Source organism: Sturnira hondurensis, unplaced genomic scaffold (genome assembly GCF_014824575.4).
Source record: "Sturnira hondurensis isolate 20B ecotype Veracruz unplaced genomic scaffold, ASM1482457v3 Scaffold0004136, whole genome shotgun sequence".
Lineage (NCBI taxonomy): Eukaryota > Metazoa > Chordata > Mammalia > Chiroptera > Phyllostomidae > Sturnira > Sturnira hondurensis.
Window position 1 is genome coordinate 957,943 of NW_028076767.1, and position 19,680 is coordinate 977,622.

A 19,680-nucleotide genomic window follows, 5' to 3' on the forward strand; every position below is an offset into this window, starting at 1 on the left:
GCAACCTCAAAAACAGAATGACTGAAAGGATAACCTATCAAAACCAGGTAATTCTTTTTTTTAAATCAAACATACATGACACTCCAATACGCTTTCTTATTTAATGTATAATATTCATGTCTTTTAAGTATTTCTACATTTTTATTACATGAACTGACAAAGGGACTGTAGTGAGTGGACATAAAATTCACATACGATTACTCAGCCCTGGGCAGAAGAGGCTCTTGGAGGGGATCTTTAAGTACGGTGCCCACTGGAGACTAAGAGCCAATGAAGGCTAAATAAAGAAAGCTGAGGTCACAAAAGGCAGGCAGAAGTCTGTCAGTTCGGTTTGGACTTGGTCCTACAGGGAACGGGAAGGCCCCGCAAGCTTTCACCAGAGCAGTGTGGTCGGATTAGCCTCTCTCTGCGCCAGGAGACCCAGGAGGCATCAGGGGCTCCTGCCGCCAAACCCAGGCACGGCGGTGGGGATGGCGCGGAGACAGGCTGACAGACACTCATGAATACCGTTTGATGAACTGCATGAGAGGAAATACCCTCCTTCCAACGTGTTTGGTAACACAGTTTGTATAACCAACACTTCTATTTTCTTTACAGCTTGACCGTCAATTTGGTACCAGGTCAAAAGTGTGGATGTCATTAACAGCCACCATCTTTAAACTCAGAAGAGAGGCACTAACCAAAAAAAAAAAAAATTTGATCATTATGATTTTATAGTGCATTTTTTTTGATTGATGAGAAGCAAAGCATTTCCATTAAACCCAATGAAACTGAGTCCTAAACAGGAATATATTTATCATTAATCAGAGATTTTATTTTGCTCTATTAACTGCTTAAACCTTCAGGGAATCTTCGATTAAGAGACCTGTGCTAAAACTCTTGATGGTATTAGGCACATGGCCGTTTATTCAACAATACAAGAGAACACAGAAAAGGGGATATGAAAAATGACCAAAGTATAAAGGTACAACATTTACATTAACAAAGGTTTTAATACAGACTTGACTGAAAGATGCATACAGTGAGTACTAAATCTCCATTCATAGGCAGCCAATGAGATTATGAATGAACTTATTCAAACAAAACTTCAGGTTGTGCACTCAAAAAATTACAAACTGTGTAAAAATGAAAATCAACCATGGAAGCAACAGCTATCATATAGAATGGGATGACTTGAAAGAAAGGGTTCAAGTATTGTTTGTAAAGTTCTTCAGACACCAGTCTTTGAAAAATTGTGCATTTCCCATCTTTGCATAGTAAAACAAAAACCAAAACCACACATACCATTTGGTAGAACTCCACAGCTCTATGTGATTCGTGTTTCAGAACATGCACCTATGTGTACTGCTCACTTATCTAATAGGAGTAGCTCTAATTCGGGGGGCTCATGCAGTGTCCCAGGTGAGCAATGAAGTCAGCGTGCATCTCCTTGTCCATGTGTCGCTGGTTAATGCAGCAGGAGTGTAGCAGGTGAAATGGGAACTCGTCATTACTGAACACTAACTCTTGTCGGGTAACATTAAACCATGATACGCTTGTGCTTTGAGCTCAAAGTAATAGTGAAGATTATTCACACCACAAAAATCAGCAAATGAATGGCGTGGGCAAGAGAGAATACAGCAGAGTTTGAAACTACATCACCTAATACCACCAAAAATAATTATAATCCATTGTTTACGATTGGTATGGTTGCATAATCTTTCATATTCACACACACACAGCTTAAAGCTTGTGCATTTTACCTATACACACAAACAATTGAACATTGGAACATAGGTTTGGTTACCTATGAAACTGCCGGTGTAACAAAAAGTTACACTGACATTTGCCATATGTACATAATATTTGGGGACCACTGTGGTCTGATTTAAAACATAACATCGCACATTTACAATGTTGTTTGTGAAATGCTCAAAAATTGATAATAAAGATTGAACTTGTTTTGTAACCACCATGATTTTGTTTCTATGAAGTCACCTGGTGCATCTGGAAGAGCAGTGAAATGTACATGGTGCGCTCAGCACAGGTTTCACATCACCAGTGAGCAGGATCCAGCAACAGACATACATGATGTGGTGATGGGAAGAGATGTCGAGTTATCTGAGTTTCCTCGGAGGCGAAAGAGTCAATGCCACTAGGGATGGGGGACATACAACCTGTGTCTGGGAAAGCCAAGAATAAGGCTGGCACACCTTGCAGAGAACCCTGTTATGGCAATATAAACATGTGGCTATTTCTAGAGAAAGGCTGCATACTGGTGTAGCACCTAGTACTCAGAAAGCAATAACAGGATTAAGATGTTAGGTTATGGCCTATTGTAGCATATAGAAATCAAGGCTTCTTGCTCTGACTGTGATACTTCCACAATTAAAAATACATGGGAAAAATGCACTGTTTCACGCAGTGAATTTTTAGGCCATGATCCTCCCCAAAGTCAGAGCCAAAGTTGTGAGACTAGTGTCATGAATCGTGCTGAAAGGGAATTGAAAGCTATCAACTTGGTTGTTGTGAAGTGAACAGTATAATTGATGTCCTGTTCTTAAAAAGAGGACATTAGAGAACTATGGGTATTTGGGGGTCTTTCAGGAGAGCTCATCTCTAGGACACTCACTGAAGGATCATGGACAAGTTTTACAGCCAAAACCAAGCTGGGGCCAAATTTCTTTAGTAGGCTGATTGGAAACGATGTTTCCATCATTTATAGAAGACCATGTTTATAGAAGAAGAAACCTCAGTGAAAGTGACCTAAACTCAGCGAGACCTGGGAACCCAGATTAGATCTGCAAGTCTGCCTGGAGGGAAGAGAAGGTGCAGGTGCGTATGGCAGAACCCTGCCGCCACTGGCGCAGCGATCACAGAGCAGCAGCGCCCTGTGGGCATCCAACAAGCTCACCAGAAGATAAGTGGCTCTTTGCCTCTACGTCCAGTTTGACAGTGGGCTTCTACCATACATATTTCAAAGCCGTATGATGAGCACGAAAGAAATATTAACAGTAATAGATATGAATACAATAGAAAGCTTAACTTTTTCCCAAGCTTTCAACACTGAATTTTTTTTTAATTTAAGGCTTTAAGTTTATCCTCCTTTCACATTAAAGACAGGGGGAAAAATTGTCAAAACCAAAAACTAAAATCATGAGCTTGGCACTTTTGTGATTAATTTGAGAGGGTGTCTACTTTCTTACATTATATACATACGTTTATAATGACATCAAAAACTTTTAGAGACTTATCAGTACATATACTTCCATTTACACGATTTTTGTGTTTTTAACATGGGTTATTTTGTTTTGTGTCCCCCCACCTTTTGTTTATTTTTGGTTTCAAAGCATTTCATGTCATTCAAGCATTTCATTCCTAAATCGCACCTGTTTTGTGCCCAACCTCCCTGCATTGGTGACTACATCTGTCTTTTCTAAGCCCAACAATCACTGTACATGTTATAAGAGAGAAGGACAGAGACATCTATACCGAGAAGAGGAACCAAAAAGATGGGGTGCAAACAATAGACTCAAATTTACAGAGAACCTTTACAAGGAAAATAGTTCAATACAGACAAATGAATGTTGATGTGTCAAAATCTTTTTCCATATTTACATTTATAAAAGAACTATACAACAGCATCAACACTCAAATTCCGGCCCCCACTTCCAAAGGCTGCTCAGCCCAGGAGCAAAGACAACGGGAAAGTGAATGACAAGAGCAGGGGTCTCTGGAGTTCATGGTCTGGTTTAAACTGGGGGGTGGGAGCCAGGCCACTTCCTCATGTCCATCTGTCATCTCCACCTTAGGAATTCAGTTGCAGGTTTTGCTGCGGATTGGCTTGCTAGCTGCTTGTTGTAGATGTGCCATGCAGATTTTCCCCTTCCCAGAGCTGGATCTTCATGCCACCGGAGTGTGCCATTGGTAGGAGAGGAAAAAAAATCATGCCAGATCATTTATAAGATACTAAGTGCCGGCAGGCTGAGGAAGGAAAAACAAATCAATTGTTATTTTTCATGGTTCTTTTATTGCACTTAATTTTTGTTGTCGTTCCTTCTTGAGACCTTTAGTTAGGAAAAGAAATCCTCAAATAGTTCTTTTTATAACATGGTCTTTTGTCCCCCTTTTATTGACAGGCGGTGGGAGGAGTTCTTTGAAATGATTTCCAAAAAAGGACAGTTTTCTTTTACCTCATCCTTGTCACCCCAACTTCAGTTCTGTAGTCATTGACCACCCGATGTTCTCGTTTCCAGGCTTAAGAGTTCTGGCAATGTCACTGAAAGTATGTCATACCCAGAATCCAACAGTGCGAGGCACCGTTCACCCAGCGCAGCTGATTCAGATGGGGCCTTGCTGAGAAGGATCAAACCTCCTCTTCTTGACATTTCTTCCCGAGTGCGTCAACGATGCAAGCAGAGAGGAGAAAAATCCACAATATTAATCAGATCATGATGAGAGAAGGGTGACGATAATGACAATGCTAGTTCCAGAGCAAAGTCATCAACCCACACCAAGGCAGATTTTCTGAAACTAGCTTGCAACTGAAACACAGAACGCCTCCTACTTTTGAATGTCTTGACATCTCCACTAGAATATACCCATTAGTGAAGACCAAAAGAAGCTTCAAGTTGTTCATTTTAAATCATTGGAAATCTCAGCAGCCCAATTGGTCTCTTATTTCAGAGGTTATTGGCATGGTTAATTGTGACTAGATAAAAATTATGATATGGAGAACTCTTTCATTTAGGAGGCTTGAGAACTAAGATAAACTGAAGGTCTTGCAGCTGATTCCCTCCAGGACCTGAGAGTTCAGGATCAGTGCATCAGCCTTTGCCAAGAGGGTAAAAAGCCTCATTTCACTCTTGCTGCCTTGGCTGAGTGAGCAATTACCATGCCATGGAACAAGCATTTTTCATGTCTAGAAAGTTGAAAACCAGAGTGCACAGGAAGACAGTACACTCAGAGGAGAATGGACACAGGCTCAGGTTAGTTAAGCAAATGCAGCAGATTAGTTTAGTTGAAGGAAGCAAGTTAAAAATTAGCTTAGTTGAAGGAAGCAAGGCAAAGCCTTGCTCACAGTGTCCAGTCTCCTGAAAAGTGGTTCCTAGGTTTAAAAAGAGAAGAGAACCAGCAAGACACTTGTACAAGGCAACAACAAAGGTTGGCTGCAACCTCCCCTTGGTCTGGTTTCATGTGGGGCATCAAGCAAGGGGGCTCATGCATTTAACCTGCGCACTGGGTGGGTGCAACACTGCTGCCACAGAGGCCTCATGCAAGACTGGAGACCTAGGGGTCCCCAGGAGCCCTCACTCCCCTGCCCACTCTCGTGGCCAGCTGGATGCCCTTCCAGCCCTGCGTACCGAAAGGATTACAGTACATTCCTCCTCCCCACTAGGTAATTCAAACTAAAAACAATAGCAAAGCTCAAAATGGGTTTAAAGGCGTCCTGTAAAGTTCTTAGATTTTCCCCAAAATGACCACTTTGATGCTTCTCTTTTGAGATATCAAATGTGAAAGTCTTTAAAGAAAATCTCCTTTTTCTTTTTGAAAGTTTTTATTAGAACATCTTCTTTAGTGGCCCTAGCATATGGTTCATTGATCTGGCAGGTAACCACTGTCACAAACACTATTAAAACAGTGCTACTTCCTTTTCTTTCTTATCCCCCACCACCCCCAACCCTCTTTTGAGTCAATATTCTTGAATGGAGGCAATGCTGATGCTGCCTCAGGAATAGAGCTGAAACCAAAGGGATGTCTCCCATAATGCACCTGTCACTATGTGCTTCAGAACACAGGGTGTGTGTCTTCTACCCACGCTCACAGCCCGTGAAGGTTGATATATAATGAACTACACTTCCAGAGAGTCAGGTGGGGAAAAACAGGGACTGCTTGACCTTGTAAAATAACTCTGTACTACTACTAGTTAGCTATGCATTACCGGAACTAAAGAGAAATGTTAAACTAATGTTTCAATTCAAATGAATGTAGAGGAGACACGAAGCCAGCTGGTGCTATGCATGTAAATGACTGTGTTGCCCACATCTAAATTCCTTTATTCAAATGCAGGGAATGCCAGGTAAATAGCCATATCCAAGGTCATAACTGCAATCCAGTTCATTTTTAAATGGAGATATGAAATCTCATTTCGGCCTGGCATATAGGCAACTCCAGTGTCCACGACTTTGTGCTCCCTCTGATAGTCAGTTTTGGAAGCTTAGATTGCATTAAAAAAAATAAATAGAAACAATGTTCGACAGGATGACTGGGTTCCAAGGCTTAACCAAGAGGCCAAACCATGCTTTAGAACCATGTATTTCTGAGATAATGGAATCTAAATACCAACGGGATTCCAGGACCATATTTCCTTCCTGCATGAGGACAAGGGACACACTGGTAAGGCAGACTCACTGTGAGGGTCCCTCACATACAAACTGTGACCACTGTGGCACACTGTATGTTGACAGCCGCCTGCCCTGAACTGTCTATGTGAACAAAACCTTTTTGTTCAATTGTAATGTGAAAGCGCAACTACTATGGGTACGTGCTTACTGTCTGCCTTCCACACTGTTTCATCTGAATACTCTCTGCTCGCTAGGGTAGTGACGGCAATTCACTTCCTCATCATAACCTGTGCGGTAGTTCTGCGTCATTATAAAATAGTATCATAACCAATAAACCTTGCATTGACTCAGTTTCCATGAAATTTTACTACTTCTGAAAAGCCTGAACTTCTTTCTACACTATATATTATACACACATACATCCACACAGAATTAAAACAAATCTTTTCAAGTAATGATAACCAGCTCAGATTGTAAAGCCTTTAGATCTTTCCAAGATACATTTACCCACCACTACCACAGTGAGTCTTATCTCTCCCCAGTGAGTCCCTGCCTGCCACCAGTAATGCCTCACCCAACCCTTTCTAGGGCACCTTAGACTGGGTTCCCTCCCCGGAAAGTTGAGTCAGGGGGCTGAACTGGGTCTTTCTGGCCCACCTGGCCACACCACTACCTGCTAGATCCGAGTGAGAAAATGCCTGACTCAGCAGTGGCAGGCACTAGGGGAGTCCTGCACTGGGGTTTGGTCATGGAGTTCCAGTAAGCAGCAGCCTGCTTATCCTCCTCGTGGGAAGACTAAGTAACACTGATCCAATTTCCTAACTCTGTAAAATCCAAAAGAAAAAAAAAGATATTGATTCTTTCCAGAAAATATTCTCACCCAGATTAAGTTCCTTTGAAGTTTCATCTTGACACCCCAACAATCCAGTTATCTTTCCTTTCGAGGACCCAGATAGGGTCCTTTACATCTTCACAGTGTGAGAGCCTAACCAGTCTTTTCCATAGCGCGGCCAGCGAACAGAACACGGGCTAAACAGAACTGCTCGAAACATCAGGCTCAGTAAGAATCTGTCACCCAAGAAACTTCTCCCAGAGGAGAAACCACATATGGTAATGCCACTCTTCCTACGTTAACTCTATTAATGTCAAGGACAGCTCTCCCAAGCCAGTATGGCCACCACTGCCATGAACCCCATGGGGAGAGCAGGCAGTGGGAGAGGGGACAGGGTGCTGGGGTCCCCAGCACCAAGATGCCACAATATAGTCGGGAGAGCGTTAATACTCATCCTAAAATCTTGTGGTTTGAATTGCCCACAACCTAGGTCACTGCTGACTTCAAGTAATTTTCCTACCACCACTTAGAGTTTCCCTTTCCCATTACCATGAACTAGGACGATGTTCATAGACTTTATGTGCATGTGAAAGACCAGACCACTCACGTCAACTTTCTGGTATTCAAATTTAGAGAATGTCCGATAAAAAGCCATGTCCAAGGTCATGACATTCTGTTCACTTTAACCCGAGGTATGAAATTCTTGTTTCCTTTTTTGGTCCCCTTTGCTCAGCTTTAGAGAAGATGCTACTAAACCGGCCCTTCATCCGCGTGATTTTCTCCAAAGTCTAGTACAAGCAACATCTCTAATGATCTAATCTTGTAGGTTATTATTCAATATTAGATAGAGGCTGCGCGTCCCCACGAGTCCCCCAGGACAGAGAGCTGTGACCCTCTGTGCCACAGCTTTGGCCTGGGGGTGTCAGTGATAGACAGGAAAAGAGCATGAGGTGAGGGTGATACATGCAGATGGGGGGTGGGGCGTGTTGGACAATGTGGCACCAAAAGCCTGTGTTTGTCTTTAACAGGATTTCTCGGAGAAGAATTCTGAGACCCTAAAGGCTGGGAATCCATAGGCTAAACCATCCCTTAGAAATGTGATACTTTTGGAGTATGACATTAACTACTCAAGTTACTAAGGTATATCTACCACATTACCCCACACATCAGAATATGTTGAATAGAATAACCTACCAAATAAAGCATTTCTCTCCTGTAGTACTTCCTCAGGAATTCTACACCCTTGATTGCGGGAATCTTGTTTGCATTAAGCAAAGACTCTACTATTCTGCTAAGAAGTAACTTAAATTTATTTTATTTTTGATCACAATAACCTGGACAAACCATCATCATCACCTTATACACCCAAGGTACATTCATTCACACATGCTTGCACACTCACATACACTCTTGCTTTTTACCACGTATTTCACAGGGAATATGGTTTAAGAGGAAAAACAATATCTAAAGAATGGTGGACAGTGTCAGGGTAGCAGCATAGCTGTACTTGTCATTTATACTCGGACAGGTCGGGTACGGTATGACACCACTCCCACATCTGTCCTGCTCAGTGTCGCACCTGAGGAAACACACCTGAGGAGAAAGCGACCCCCACCCCCGAGTGGTTCTGCATCATCCTTTAACCTGAAGGTGTATGCGCCCCCCACCCTTCAGGGTTCTTTGTTAACGTCTCTCCTAGTCATAAAAACCTGATGGCAAGAGGGATTTCCAACAAAGGTATTTAGAGCAATCTTCAAAACTATTTTTGAACTTTTGTTTCTGAAGGGAACTTTTCTGTATTCACATTGAGCTCAATGAAAAACGCAAAGGCGTTCCATCCCACTAGCAAATACATTTCCAAAGCAGATCTGGACTAGTCATCTCCCCAACTGCCCAAGTGGTGAGAAAACCTAAACTTTACCATTCGTCACCCAAAGTCCCTTACTGCTAAGTTGAAGCAGTTCTTTAATGCTGAACATAAACCACGTAGCTACTACTGAAGTTGAAAGCAAATTCAGGGCTTCGTTGTAGCAACCAATAGCATAAAGAGCAGCAGTGTCTCCACATTTAAAGTCCTAAAGTTGTTTCACTTCTTCATTTTCTTTCAGAGCATAAAAATTTTGACTTCACACCATGCTGGCCCTTTCTGCAATGTTTTTATCAGGGTCACAGGGTGTGGGAAGGGGCACTGACCCAGCCGGCCAGTATGTGCCTGCACAGCATTCCCACGCCTCCACGAGGGTCCCTCTCCCCACCCACCCTTTTTCTGTTCCTCTGATGACTGAGACGTCTCTTTCTGATATAAACAATCTGGACAGGGCCTAATCCACATATATACACAGCGATAAAAGGCTTTTCCAGTTTTCCCCGAAGAAACATGCAATTCAAGCTGTGAGCTAGGCGAGGCCGCTGTTTTGAGGTCCTGCTACATCAGAGTGGTCTTATCTCCAAATGCTGAAGTGGGAAATTTGGTGTTGCCTGTGGCTGGATGACAGAGATACACAAAGATGCACAGCGGCGCGTTTTCCAGGCCTTCGAAACTGAGGTTTCCCAGTGCCTGAGCATAAGCCAAATTTATCTTTCTTGGAGCATATTTATGAAGAAGCTCAAGGGGGCATTATCAAATAACAGATCATGGAAAAACTGGAATGTACAGTGACCTGCTTACAGTAGAAAGACATCAAGAACATTTCTGCTTGAATTAGGCAAGTCCAAATAAAAACATGTTATTTTATTATGTGCCACACGAAGTAAGTCAGTATCTGGGCAGTGTCTTGTTAATATAATGATGAGAAATTCAGATATGAGTTGCCCACTTCGAGTGTGCCTTCAAAAAAGGCAGATGCCCAAACTACTGCTCCATCAAACAAGTTTAAGTTCATAAATATCTCTTTAGTTAGAGGTACTATTTGATAATAGCTCTCCAAGGTGAAATCACTCAAAGACTTGTAGGCTTGAATTTATTTAAATCACCTCTTGGTTGTTTTTTTCCCCCATAATCATTTTCTAATAATAACATTTTAGGTGCTTTAAATATACTGAATTCAGAATTCCAAATACGAAATGAACTAAACTTCCTAATTAAGGCAATTGTTCAGACAATTCAAGTCAGAAACTTCCTCTGTTGAGTAACCAGATGATGGCAAAGTGAGTTTTGAATTTGGGTAATGGTCTTACTTCCCACTTAAATTTGTTTCTACAGATCTGATTGACATGTAATTTACCACAAGGAATATTTGGCACAGAAGGTCTTAGGTACAAATTATAAGTCACTGCAGCATGAAAAGCTAAAAAAAAAAGAGAGAGAAAAAGCAATTACCCAATGAATCTGCAGTATGGAAATATCCAAGCTGAATAAATTAGGTTTGAAAATTTCAATCATACTTGAGGGTTATTTATGATTATCTGGCATGTATGTTGAAATGAACTCAGTTCAGGGATCAATGTACAACCCAAACTATGAAAACAGCCCAGGCTCACCAGTCATGTCGATATTAGCAGTCAATTAGAAACTATTAAGTATGACAAACCCACAGATTTTAAATTCCACTGTGAAGCTAATTCAGTGGTTAGGGAATTAATAAAAATGTTTGAAAATCTGTTTATAAAATACTGAAGCTTTTCAAATCATAAAGGTACATATGTTACACGTCAAAATAATGAACAAATGGTTACTCAGGTTGTGCAAATTTCAAAATGTCAATGGACTATAAACCAGTTTTAAACAGACACAAGAGGTTTCTACCCACCATGTCCAACTACACAGTTTCCCCGGTCATCTGTGTGTAAGTAAATGTATCTCAGAACCCTGCTCCCAAGGCCGGGATGTCTTCCATTAATGAACTTCCACTTCGTTCTCCTCAAACCTGTGCATGGGAATTCCTTCTGCATCTTATGTTTTCCCACTTGCCAGAAGGCGACATTTGAGTTTTCAAGTTTCTTCTTTTCTGACTCATTTGCCCATAAAGAAAATATTTATTTTAACTAGTTTTACCGTTAAAACTTGTAGCAGGAACTCAAAACGTGGTTGTGTAAGCAGAAGAGAGAAGTGCCAGAGCCACTGAGAAGAAGGCATGCGGCGTTGCTTACTTAAATCCCCATCCTGTGCCCCCAAGGACAATAGCCGCTACCAGGATGGCCCCAGCGATGGAGCCTATTATGAGATTGGTGGCACTAGGACCTGTGACAAAGGATCATGGGAAGAAAGTCACATGAGCCAACCACTTTCATGACCACAGGGGAAAGGCAGTTGAGCGTTTTCAGGAAGTGAACACCCTGCATAAAAGATTGCTGAACACACAAATCACCTTTATTTACTCAGCTTCGTTTCACTTTCGAGGCTACGGAGAGCTACCGCTTGGATGTGAATGCCTGTTGTCTAAAGCTTCTGTACCATAAACGATTAAATTCCATTAAAGTCACTTTTCACAGAATTTGAAGCAAATATGCCCCAGTCGCTGTCATTGCACGTCTTTCTCCTCCTCCCCTTTCCCAATGTCATGAATCGAACACGTAAAAGAGCACATCAAGAACCCGACTGTGTTAGAATAAGCTCAACCTGCTGGCAAACGAGGGCATGAAAAGAAGGAAAAATATTCTACTGAAATGTTCTTTCAAACAGCACACGGAGTCGTCTGAATGCTAAATTTCATATCCCCCACTGGGAGACAGTTAAAATTCAGAAGTCAGAAGGAGGTTACCAATAAAAGTCTGACTTGGAAGCTTTGTTCTCAAAGACACACTTCTTCACCGCACAGACTCGGGGCAGTGTTTGTGCAAAATAGTAACGTGGGGTCCCAAAGGCAAGAGGAAGGCAGCATAAAACTCAGGTAATTTGAATGAAATAAAAATAAGAAAGTGAAGTTTCTATCAACTGTTTGAGGAAAAGATGATATATATATTTCAGTTAATTCCACCCTCTCCACTCACATGGAAAACACCCTGACTCACTTTTTTAAAATGTAAGCAACATTAACTTTTTAGTCAAAGAATTATTTTAAACAGCCCGTGTTACAGGATGCTAACACGCAGGCACAGCGCCCCTTAACAGCAAAATACTTTCTTTCCTTGCGTTATGTTCCCATTCCCAAAGTCACATGGCCAAATTTGTTGTTCCCCTAAAATCCTCGGGTTTGTGTATACTTCTGTTGCTGTGTAAAAAATTCTCTTTTCTGCTCACATCAGTGCCATCAACCGTGTACATAAATGGATGCCAATCTCAGCAGCACCACAATTGTGTGCAGCACCACGCTTTCACTGAGAGACCACCCAGTGCTTGTGGGCATGATGGGAAGGTGGGGGATGGTTACAGGGGGAGTCTCGGGGGTGCGGTCCCTTTGGGCTCCTGAGTTTGGACACACTTGTAAGACTAACCACTGAGGTCCTACGGAGCACAAGTCTCAGTGGCCTTGAGATACTAGTGATAATAAACAATAATGAGGGCAGTAAAGGCAGGTTAACTACTATACACTATATCCTTACTAAGTGGTGCACTTCTAAGGACTTGGCATTATCTCATTTGATCTCACAATACCAGAAGAGATAGGGACTATGCCTCTCCCTGTTTGATAGAAGGAAAAATAGAGGCTTCTAGAAGTCAATGCATGATGGAGGGAAGATCTGAACCCAGATTTGTATGACTCTTAAGTTTTCAGTATATCTCAAAGGTCAGCAAATTACATCCCACAGGCCAGCTGTGGCCCTGCTGTTCTTTCAAAGAGACCTTACTGGAGCACAGCCAGGCTCGCTCACATGGCTTCCAACTGCATTTATGCTAAGACAGCAGAGCTGTCTCTTGTGAGAGACATCCTGTCACCCACAAAGCCGATACTATTTACCATCAGGCCTTTCACAAAAACTTGCTAACCCCTGTGCTAATAAAACAACATTCCATTTCCCTCTGCAAAGTTTAATAGGGAATTACATTTTAAAACAAACATTCAAAACTATTTATATTATCATGTTTTAGACATGATTTGCACATTACTAGCTCAGAAAACAGGCTGGAATTAGAATCAGTACATAACCCGTGAGAAACAATTCCTGATTCACAATTATAAACTCAGGAGTAGAAATAAAGTAAAACAAAACAAAACCCCTGTCCATGGAATCCTTAGTGACTAAATGAGCATCACACTACCAGTTAAATTAGTAAGTGTTAAAACTATACTGCACTATGTGGATTTTATTTTTTTACACTGTATTTACTTTTTTAGCGATTATGGCAAAATTTAGAATTTGAAGGAAAAAAAATCGGTAAACTAATACCTAAAACAGTGTATAACCCAAGAATAATATCTATTTTTAGAAAAAAATATATACACTTACACAGACTTACCTGTCACAACCAGGAACAGTCCCAAACCAACAACACGGAAGGGGTGGGTGACAAGGACTACGCTTCCCAACAAAAGTCCACCTCTAAGACTCAACGGGAGAATTAGTAAATTCATCCCTTCCATTAGTAAAGTCAACAAATTACATAAAAATGGAACTGGGAATGAGTTTTTAAAAAACTATGTTTCTTTCAAGGAGGAATCTCACATAAATGTATGTGGAAAATTTTCCCTGGAAGAGGAATGTTACTTCCGTGTATAATCCAGTCAACAGACCCAAGGTGAAATTTTAGAGGACTAAGTTTGTTTTCTCTACATATTTTACTTCATATATACTGTATTTTTTAACAGGTACGGAGACACAAAATCTCTTTTCCAGTATTTCTAGCTTCTCTGGGGTTAACTAGCTTCACAGTCCACACTGATGGGATGTGCCTTAGAAGCCCTTTCTCGATCCAGGAGAGAAGGCGTGGGTGGACACCGCACGTGGAGCCCATGGGCCTGCTCCCTCGTAATGCTATTTCGGTCCCTGAGTCTCCTAGACCCAGTACGACAGGAGAACATCTGTCTGCCGCAGTCAGTGGCACTAAGGAGGACCATGTGTGATGCTCTCAACCGGCCCAAGGTCTGGGCTGGCTGATGGGAGGATATCTGGTGATTCCTTGAGAGACTAGTAATTTTGTCCCTGGGCCGCTGTGAAGTGTTATCACCACCACAGGGAGTAGAAAAGATGGCATGGGATGGACTATTTTTCTTTCTTGTAAACGTTCTCCCTGAAATTAGAAATAATTGCGATCATCTGTTAGTCTACAGAGCAGCAATCTCCCCAAAGCGCTATCCCGCGGGGAACTGACAACTCTTCTGAGGACACAGGTCAAGGGCAGAGCGACCGCAGAAAGGCACCGGGACAGCAGTACTTCCCTGACGGCTGGACGGGCGCGTGGCACGCAGGCCACTTAGTTAGACACTGGCTACTTGCAAGGCAAACCCACCAGGTAGTTATAGCAACTTTAGGTTTTGCTGGTCTGAATTAAGTAACTTTTCATTCCCAATGCTGCCTGCTCCCAAATATATATGTAAACTTCAAATTTGAATTATTAACCTTTTTAATAATAAAAACAGGCAATACCTGAAAAGTCTTCTTTCCAAAAACAAATTAAGATGAAGACTCCTATATCACTCTCAATCAATGGAGAAAATATTAGAGGCTATCATTCAGATCATCTTTAAAAAGAGCTACAATTGTTGATAATTCCTCATTGTATATGTGAACCTATTTGACTGGTGATAATTAAATTTGTTATAAGAATCCTAATAAATCACTCATACAAAAGCATTTTTGCCAATAAACAGTGAAAAAAAGTCTGTCTTTTAAAATGACTTTGACAAGCGGAGGAGCAATGGAAGCTTTTGGACCATTGCCTCGATTGGAAAGACATCCTTAGCACCCCAATATTATTTTATGCCCCACATTGTTCCAGACAGGAGAAGGTTCTCCCTGCACAAGGAAACAGCACGACACAAACACATCCAAGTCACACCACAAGTGGCACGACCACAGGACACACATCAACAAGACAACACAGGGGGCAGCTCACACACCAGGGACCAAACAGAAACACTCGGAAACTCAGAAAGATGCTTACTCTATTCCCCACCCTGTGCCTCCAAAAATCACCCCCAGGGCCAGAATGGTGCCGGCCACAGCACCTATTAGCCTGCTTGTGGCCATGTTCACTGTGTGGAGGGAAAAACGGAGATTGTTTTTTTAACAAAGGAAATTAATTACACACTGATTTCACTCACATGCCAAATAACTTCTTCAGGAAATGCCTGGAAGGTCAGTTATATATTAAAATCTTTGCTCGATGACTTGACTTTACACTGCATACACACTGAAAATATTCAAGGATAATTTTGAATTCACCTTCACACACCAAAAACCCTAATTTAAAACATAATCTCTTATACTTTTGGACACATAAATAATCCAACTGGAGTTATAGTTCCTATAAGGAGTGAGGTGAAATTAAGATGTAATTTAAACTGTATAACAGCAAATCTGTATTTTAGTTACAAAAGTTATAAGCCGTTAGTACATTTTTAAAGAAGTTCCTGAATTATAAATTATGTCTAAGAAGCTACATCTTTTGAAAATCTAGAACTTACTCAATTCTTTAAAATCCTTACAAATTTAAAAAGTGTCTTTAAAATTAAATGAATTGTTAACTGGGAAATTATTTTACCTGGAAAAGGATATTTCAAATAACCCTGCAAAGTTTGTGTTTCTGCCACAGCATGTGACATTTCGCTTTTTGTTTACAGTCTTCAGTGTGTAGACTTTGCCCTGAGAAAAGTAAGGGTCTCTGGGAAGCCGTATTAACTGCTTCGGACCATTGAGTGGTAGGTTACCGAGGAAACAATACCTGTGCACCACGGCTTTTGCACACCGCTTTCAGTGCAAAATGGGACTGGAATGAGCCCGGGTCTCCAACGCAAGATGCACAGACAAGATGAAGTTTAGGGTTGAAGTAGGAAGGCAGAATATTTGTGGTTGAGTGTGTCTGTCTATCTGTATGCGTGCGTGCAAATGTGTGGACATATAAGCACTCTGTCCCACATCCCAAGTGAATCGAAAGTACTGGCTTCCTGTCCCTTTCCAAACGAACGTGGAAATTAGCTGTCACAAGGCTGCAGTGCCACAGACTGCGCTGTGAGACACAGAGAAACAAAACACAGAGCCACAACTGGAAGCTGCAATTTCTTAAGGCCTAATATGGGGATCACTAACCTTTTTAGCTAAATATTCTGCCAAAGGAGAGTGAACCTTAGGTCTCTGACCCAGGCGAGCACCTCTACAATTACTTTATTTCACCGCAGGGCAAATCATAGGAGTGAGATTCTAGTTTCATGATTAACTAAGCACAGCCTGAGTCGTTCCTAAAAACAAAAAAAGATGGGCACACGACAGAAAACAGAGAAAGGTTCCTGGGAATGCTAAAGGGGAAGGAATAAAGAATAACATAGAAGGTGGTGGTAATGTTTTCCAAACATGACAAGACATGATAATACTAAACCTAGACGACAGCTTAGATTTCCGAACTGTACAGGCAAATACTGGGATGAAAGCTATGCTAGATATAATGCCTCATGTTTTTAAGACCTTAGAAAATCCTTGCTTTCAGAATACTAAAGCAACTGGGATACATCATGTTAAATATATATACATATATTTTTTTTTTCTTGGAGAGAGGCCTAAGTTCTAGGCATTGGCTCTCGGAGCCAAAGTACATACACAAGAGTCATGGTACCCCTTCAATTTTTATATAAGCCACGTATACTAAATTATAGGAAATACACACTCTCCTGTAAGATGTGATGCTCAATGAACATGTACTAATATGTTAAAAATTATAGTGACTGTATGAATGATGAATAAAAATAACTATTTAACAAGGCTTTTGTATTTGCTGAGGATGTAGTTTATTACTGCAGAATCCAGAGGATTAGGCCATCTGCAATGTAGATGTTAGAAACACAAACAGAGAGAACAAGATATTCCTACAGATGCTTCAAATATGTATTAAAGAAAAACAGATATAGTCTGTAATCTCTGCTGGCGAAAAGAATTATCTCCAACTTCTTAACTGATAAAGTAGGTAATCTTCACAGCAAAACAAGATAAAAGTGGGAAGATAGCTTTTACGGAAGTATCCTCTCCCGTCCTTGTCCTTCTTCCCTCCTGTGACTTTAAATTCTGGCATACTGAAAATATGTGTAAAGTCCATTGGATTCTTTATCAAGATAGTTAGCAGGCTTATCTCTTTCAGTGCATAGTTTCTCAATCTGTTTTCAGATGGCCATGAATTAGCAGAGTGCCTCACGGGTGGGCAGATTTGGACAGGGGCCATACTTGGAAACGGAGGTCTCAGCTGTTCTTCATGGCTACAAAGAATTTATCATCTCAGTAAAAAGAAATTCCTTGGACCTTTGGGGGCCTATGCTCTGGTTTTACTTCTGTGCTAATTTATTTATTATATAACTGTATTTGTTCACTTACTCACTCATTCATTATCTACTAATTGCCTTTTTCTTCCAGGAACTATGCTGGGCGCGTAATGGGGTATCTTTTTTCTCTTTTCATCCCACCAAACCTGACGATGAAATTCTTGAAGATTCTAGCTAATAACACAATCATCATATCTTGAACTTAACTTTGCTCCCTAACTCTTTGGCATGCTTATCTTTCATTGTAACTTGATTTAATTTAATTGTGGAAATTGTTTATTACCTGGCAGCATGTTTTGATTTTTGTTTCCTTATTTATTTTTGTCATTTGTTGGTATATTAGTTATTACTCTTAGTCTTAGCCTTTGCTAACCAGTTCATATGTGCTAAAAGGTGGAATTTTTAAAAAGTATATAATATCAAGAGTAAAACTATGACTTTTCTCCTTTTCTTAAGAATTTCTATTTTGTGTATTTGCCTTAAATTGTGTTAATATATGTGGTATGTACACACACACACACACATTTTTACTATTTAATTACTAAACGGAAAATTTGAGTTATTCTTAGTTGTCCCTTGTATATCATCTTTATATATTCTGTTTTGAATAAAGTTGCAGTATAAAAAAGGGGGGGAAAAAAGAATTTCTATTTGGTATGTAGAATTCTTCCATAGACATCATACTTCAGACATTTTGAAATTGTGTTTCAGAAACTGGGCAGTTGTTTTTTTTTCCCTTTCTTTTCTTTCTTACTCTCAGAGAGTCTCTGAAACAGAAAGGCACACTATTTAGCCCATGTAATTACACCGAACCAAACTGGCTGTGGGGCCATGTCCCTCAGTGTCCACACTTCAAAGACAGAAGGCCCCAAAGCCATCGCTTGTACTCTATGAGCCAAAGTTCCTTCTGTGGGGATTTATTATTTTTGCTAAAATTTAAGATTAGGATAAATACTAGAAACCCTCTTTATGCTTTAGAGGATCCTATCGGCATGACAGATGTTTTATGTAGCTCCGTATTTCAACACGTCAGACACACACTCAGACCTCCTCCTTCTTTTCCATGAAATAATAATTTTTAAAAAGTTCACTTAGGGATGCATAAGGCCAAATATCTAAAGAAATGAAAAATACATTATTTTATATGAGAATATTAATTCAGTCAGTTTAGCAGCCAATAAAAATGTCATGGCATTTTTCTGAACCCAAACAAAAGAAACACACAGTTGTTGAAAATTTGGTAGGTCCTTACATTACTGATGAGGCTATTATCAGTGAGAAAGGTAATGGAGATATAAGTATACAGGAGCATGATCGTATCTGACAACCATAAGGTCTCGTATCTAATCATCTGAACTACCCACCGCAGGTTTGTGCTCTCATAAAGGGGGCCACCTTTGAAAAAGATACATGCAAAGGTAAACACTAACACTCCTCAAGGTGTTGAGACTTAGAAAGTATTGCTTTCAAAATACTAAATGCTAAAAATAGAATACTCCCTTCGATAAGCAATGGATTGGCTAAGCTTAATCATTACTTGGTTATTGTTTCAGCTTTTCTCAGCTTTAAATGAGGTAGTGTGCAATATCAGAAAAAGCCCTGGGCTCAAGATCAGGTAACCTGCGTTTTATTCCTGGCTCTGTCCCTAACTATCTGTTACCCCTGTTGATTAGGTTCTGCATTTGTAAAACGATGGGTCTGCACTAAATTGCCACTTGGGCCTCTCTGTCTGGTTTGATGACCAGGATCAGGATGACACCGTCTGAGCAGAGATGTTCTATGTCCTTCATGCCAATGAAAACATTTGATAGGGTCCAGTCTCCTCTCTTCCCTCCTACAGTGGTGATGTAAACCACCCAGTGAGAAAAGTTCCACTTTCGTACTCCATAATACGCACCACAATGCAAAGGTGCCTACAAGTTGACAAAGATTATGGGTACGTAACGTGACTCTCCTCACAGCAGGTGGGGGTGGATCCTAGGTCCTTTAAACAAAGTTCAATGTACTCTACTATTACAAAACAAACTAAAATAATTTCTTCCAGTAAGTTAAGTGAAAACAAGTTGGGAGAAGAGAGACCAGAAGAGTCTTTGTAGGTAAGATAAATGACAATGAGAAAAAAATAAAGCATATGTAATGGAAAATGGTTTTTTTAATCCTTACATTGTTTTTGCTGTAAGAT

At 40.7% G+C, this 19,680-nt stretch overlaps 1 protein-coding gene across 3 annotated transcripts in view; it reads right to left on the bottom strand.

The window, feature by feature from the left end:
* Positions 1-826: 826 nt before the first annotated feature.
* ADAM23 (ADAM metallopeptidase domain 23) overlaps positions 827-19,680 on the bottom strand; it is a 147,976-nt gene continuing 129,122 nt past the window's right edge. The window contains exons 25-26 of one of the 3 annotated variants that reach the window (XM_037043501.1): positions 11,245-11,335; positions 4,230-4,369 (exon numbers count right to left, since the gene is read on the bottom strand). In XM_037043501.1, coding sequence (XP_036899396.1) covers positions 4,321-4,369; positions 11,245-11,335 — 140 coding nt within the window. In that variant the 3' untranslated portion in view covers positions 4,230-4,320. Of the gene's footprint in view, positions 4,370-11,244; positions 11,336-14,909; positions 15,228-19,680 lie in introns of those variants that run through there. The other 2 variants (XM_037043500.1, XM_037043502.1) reach the window with 2 other exon arrangements.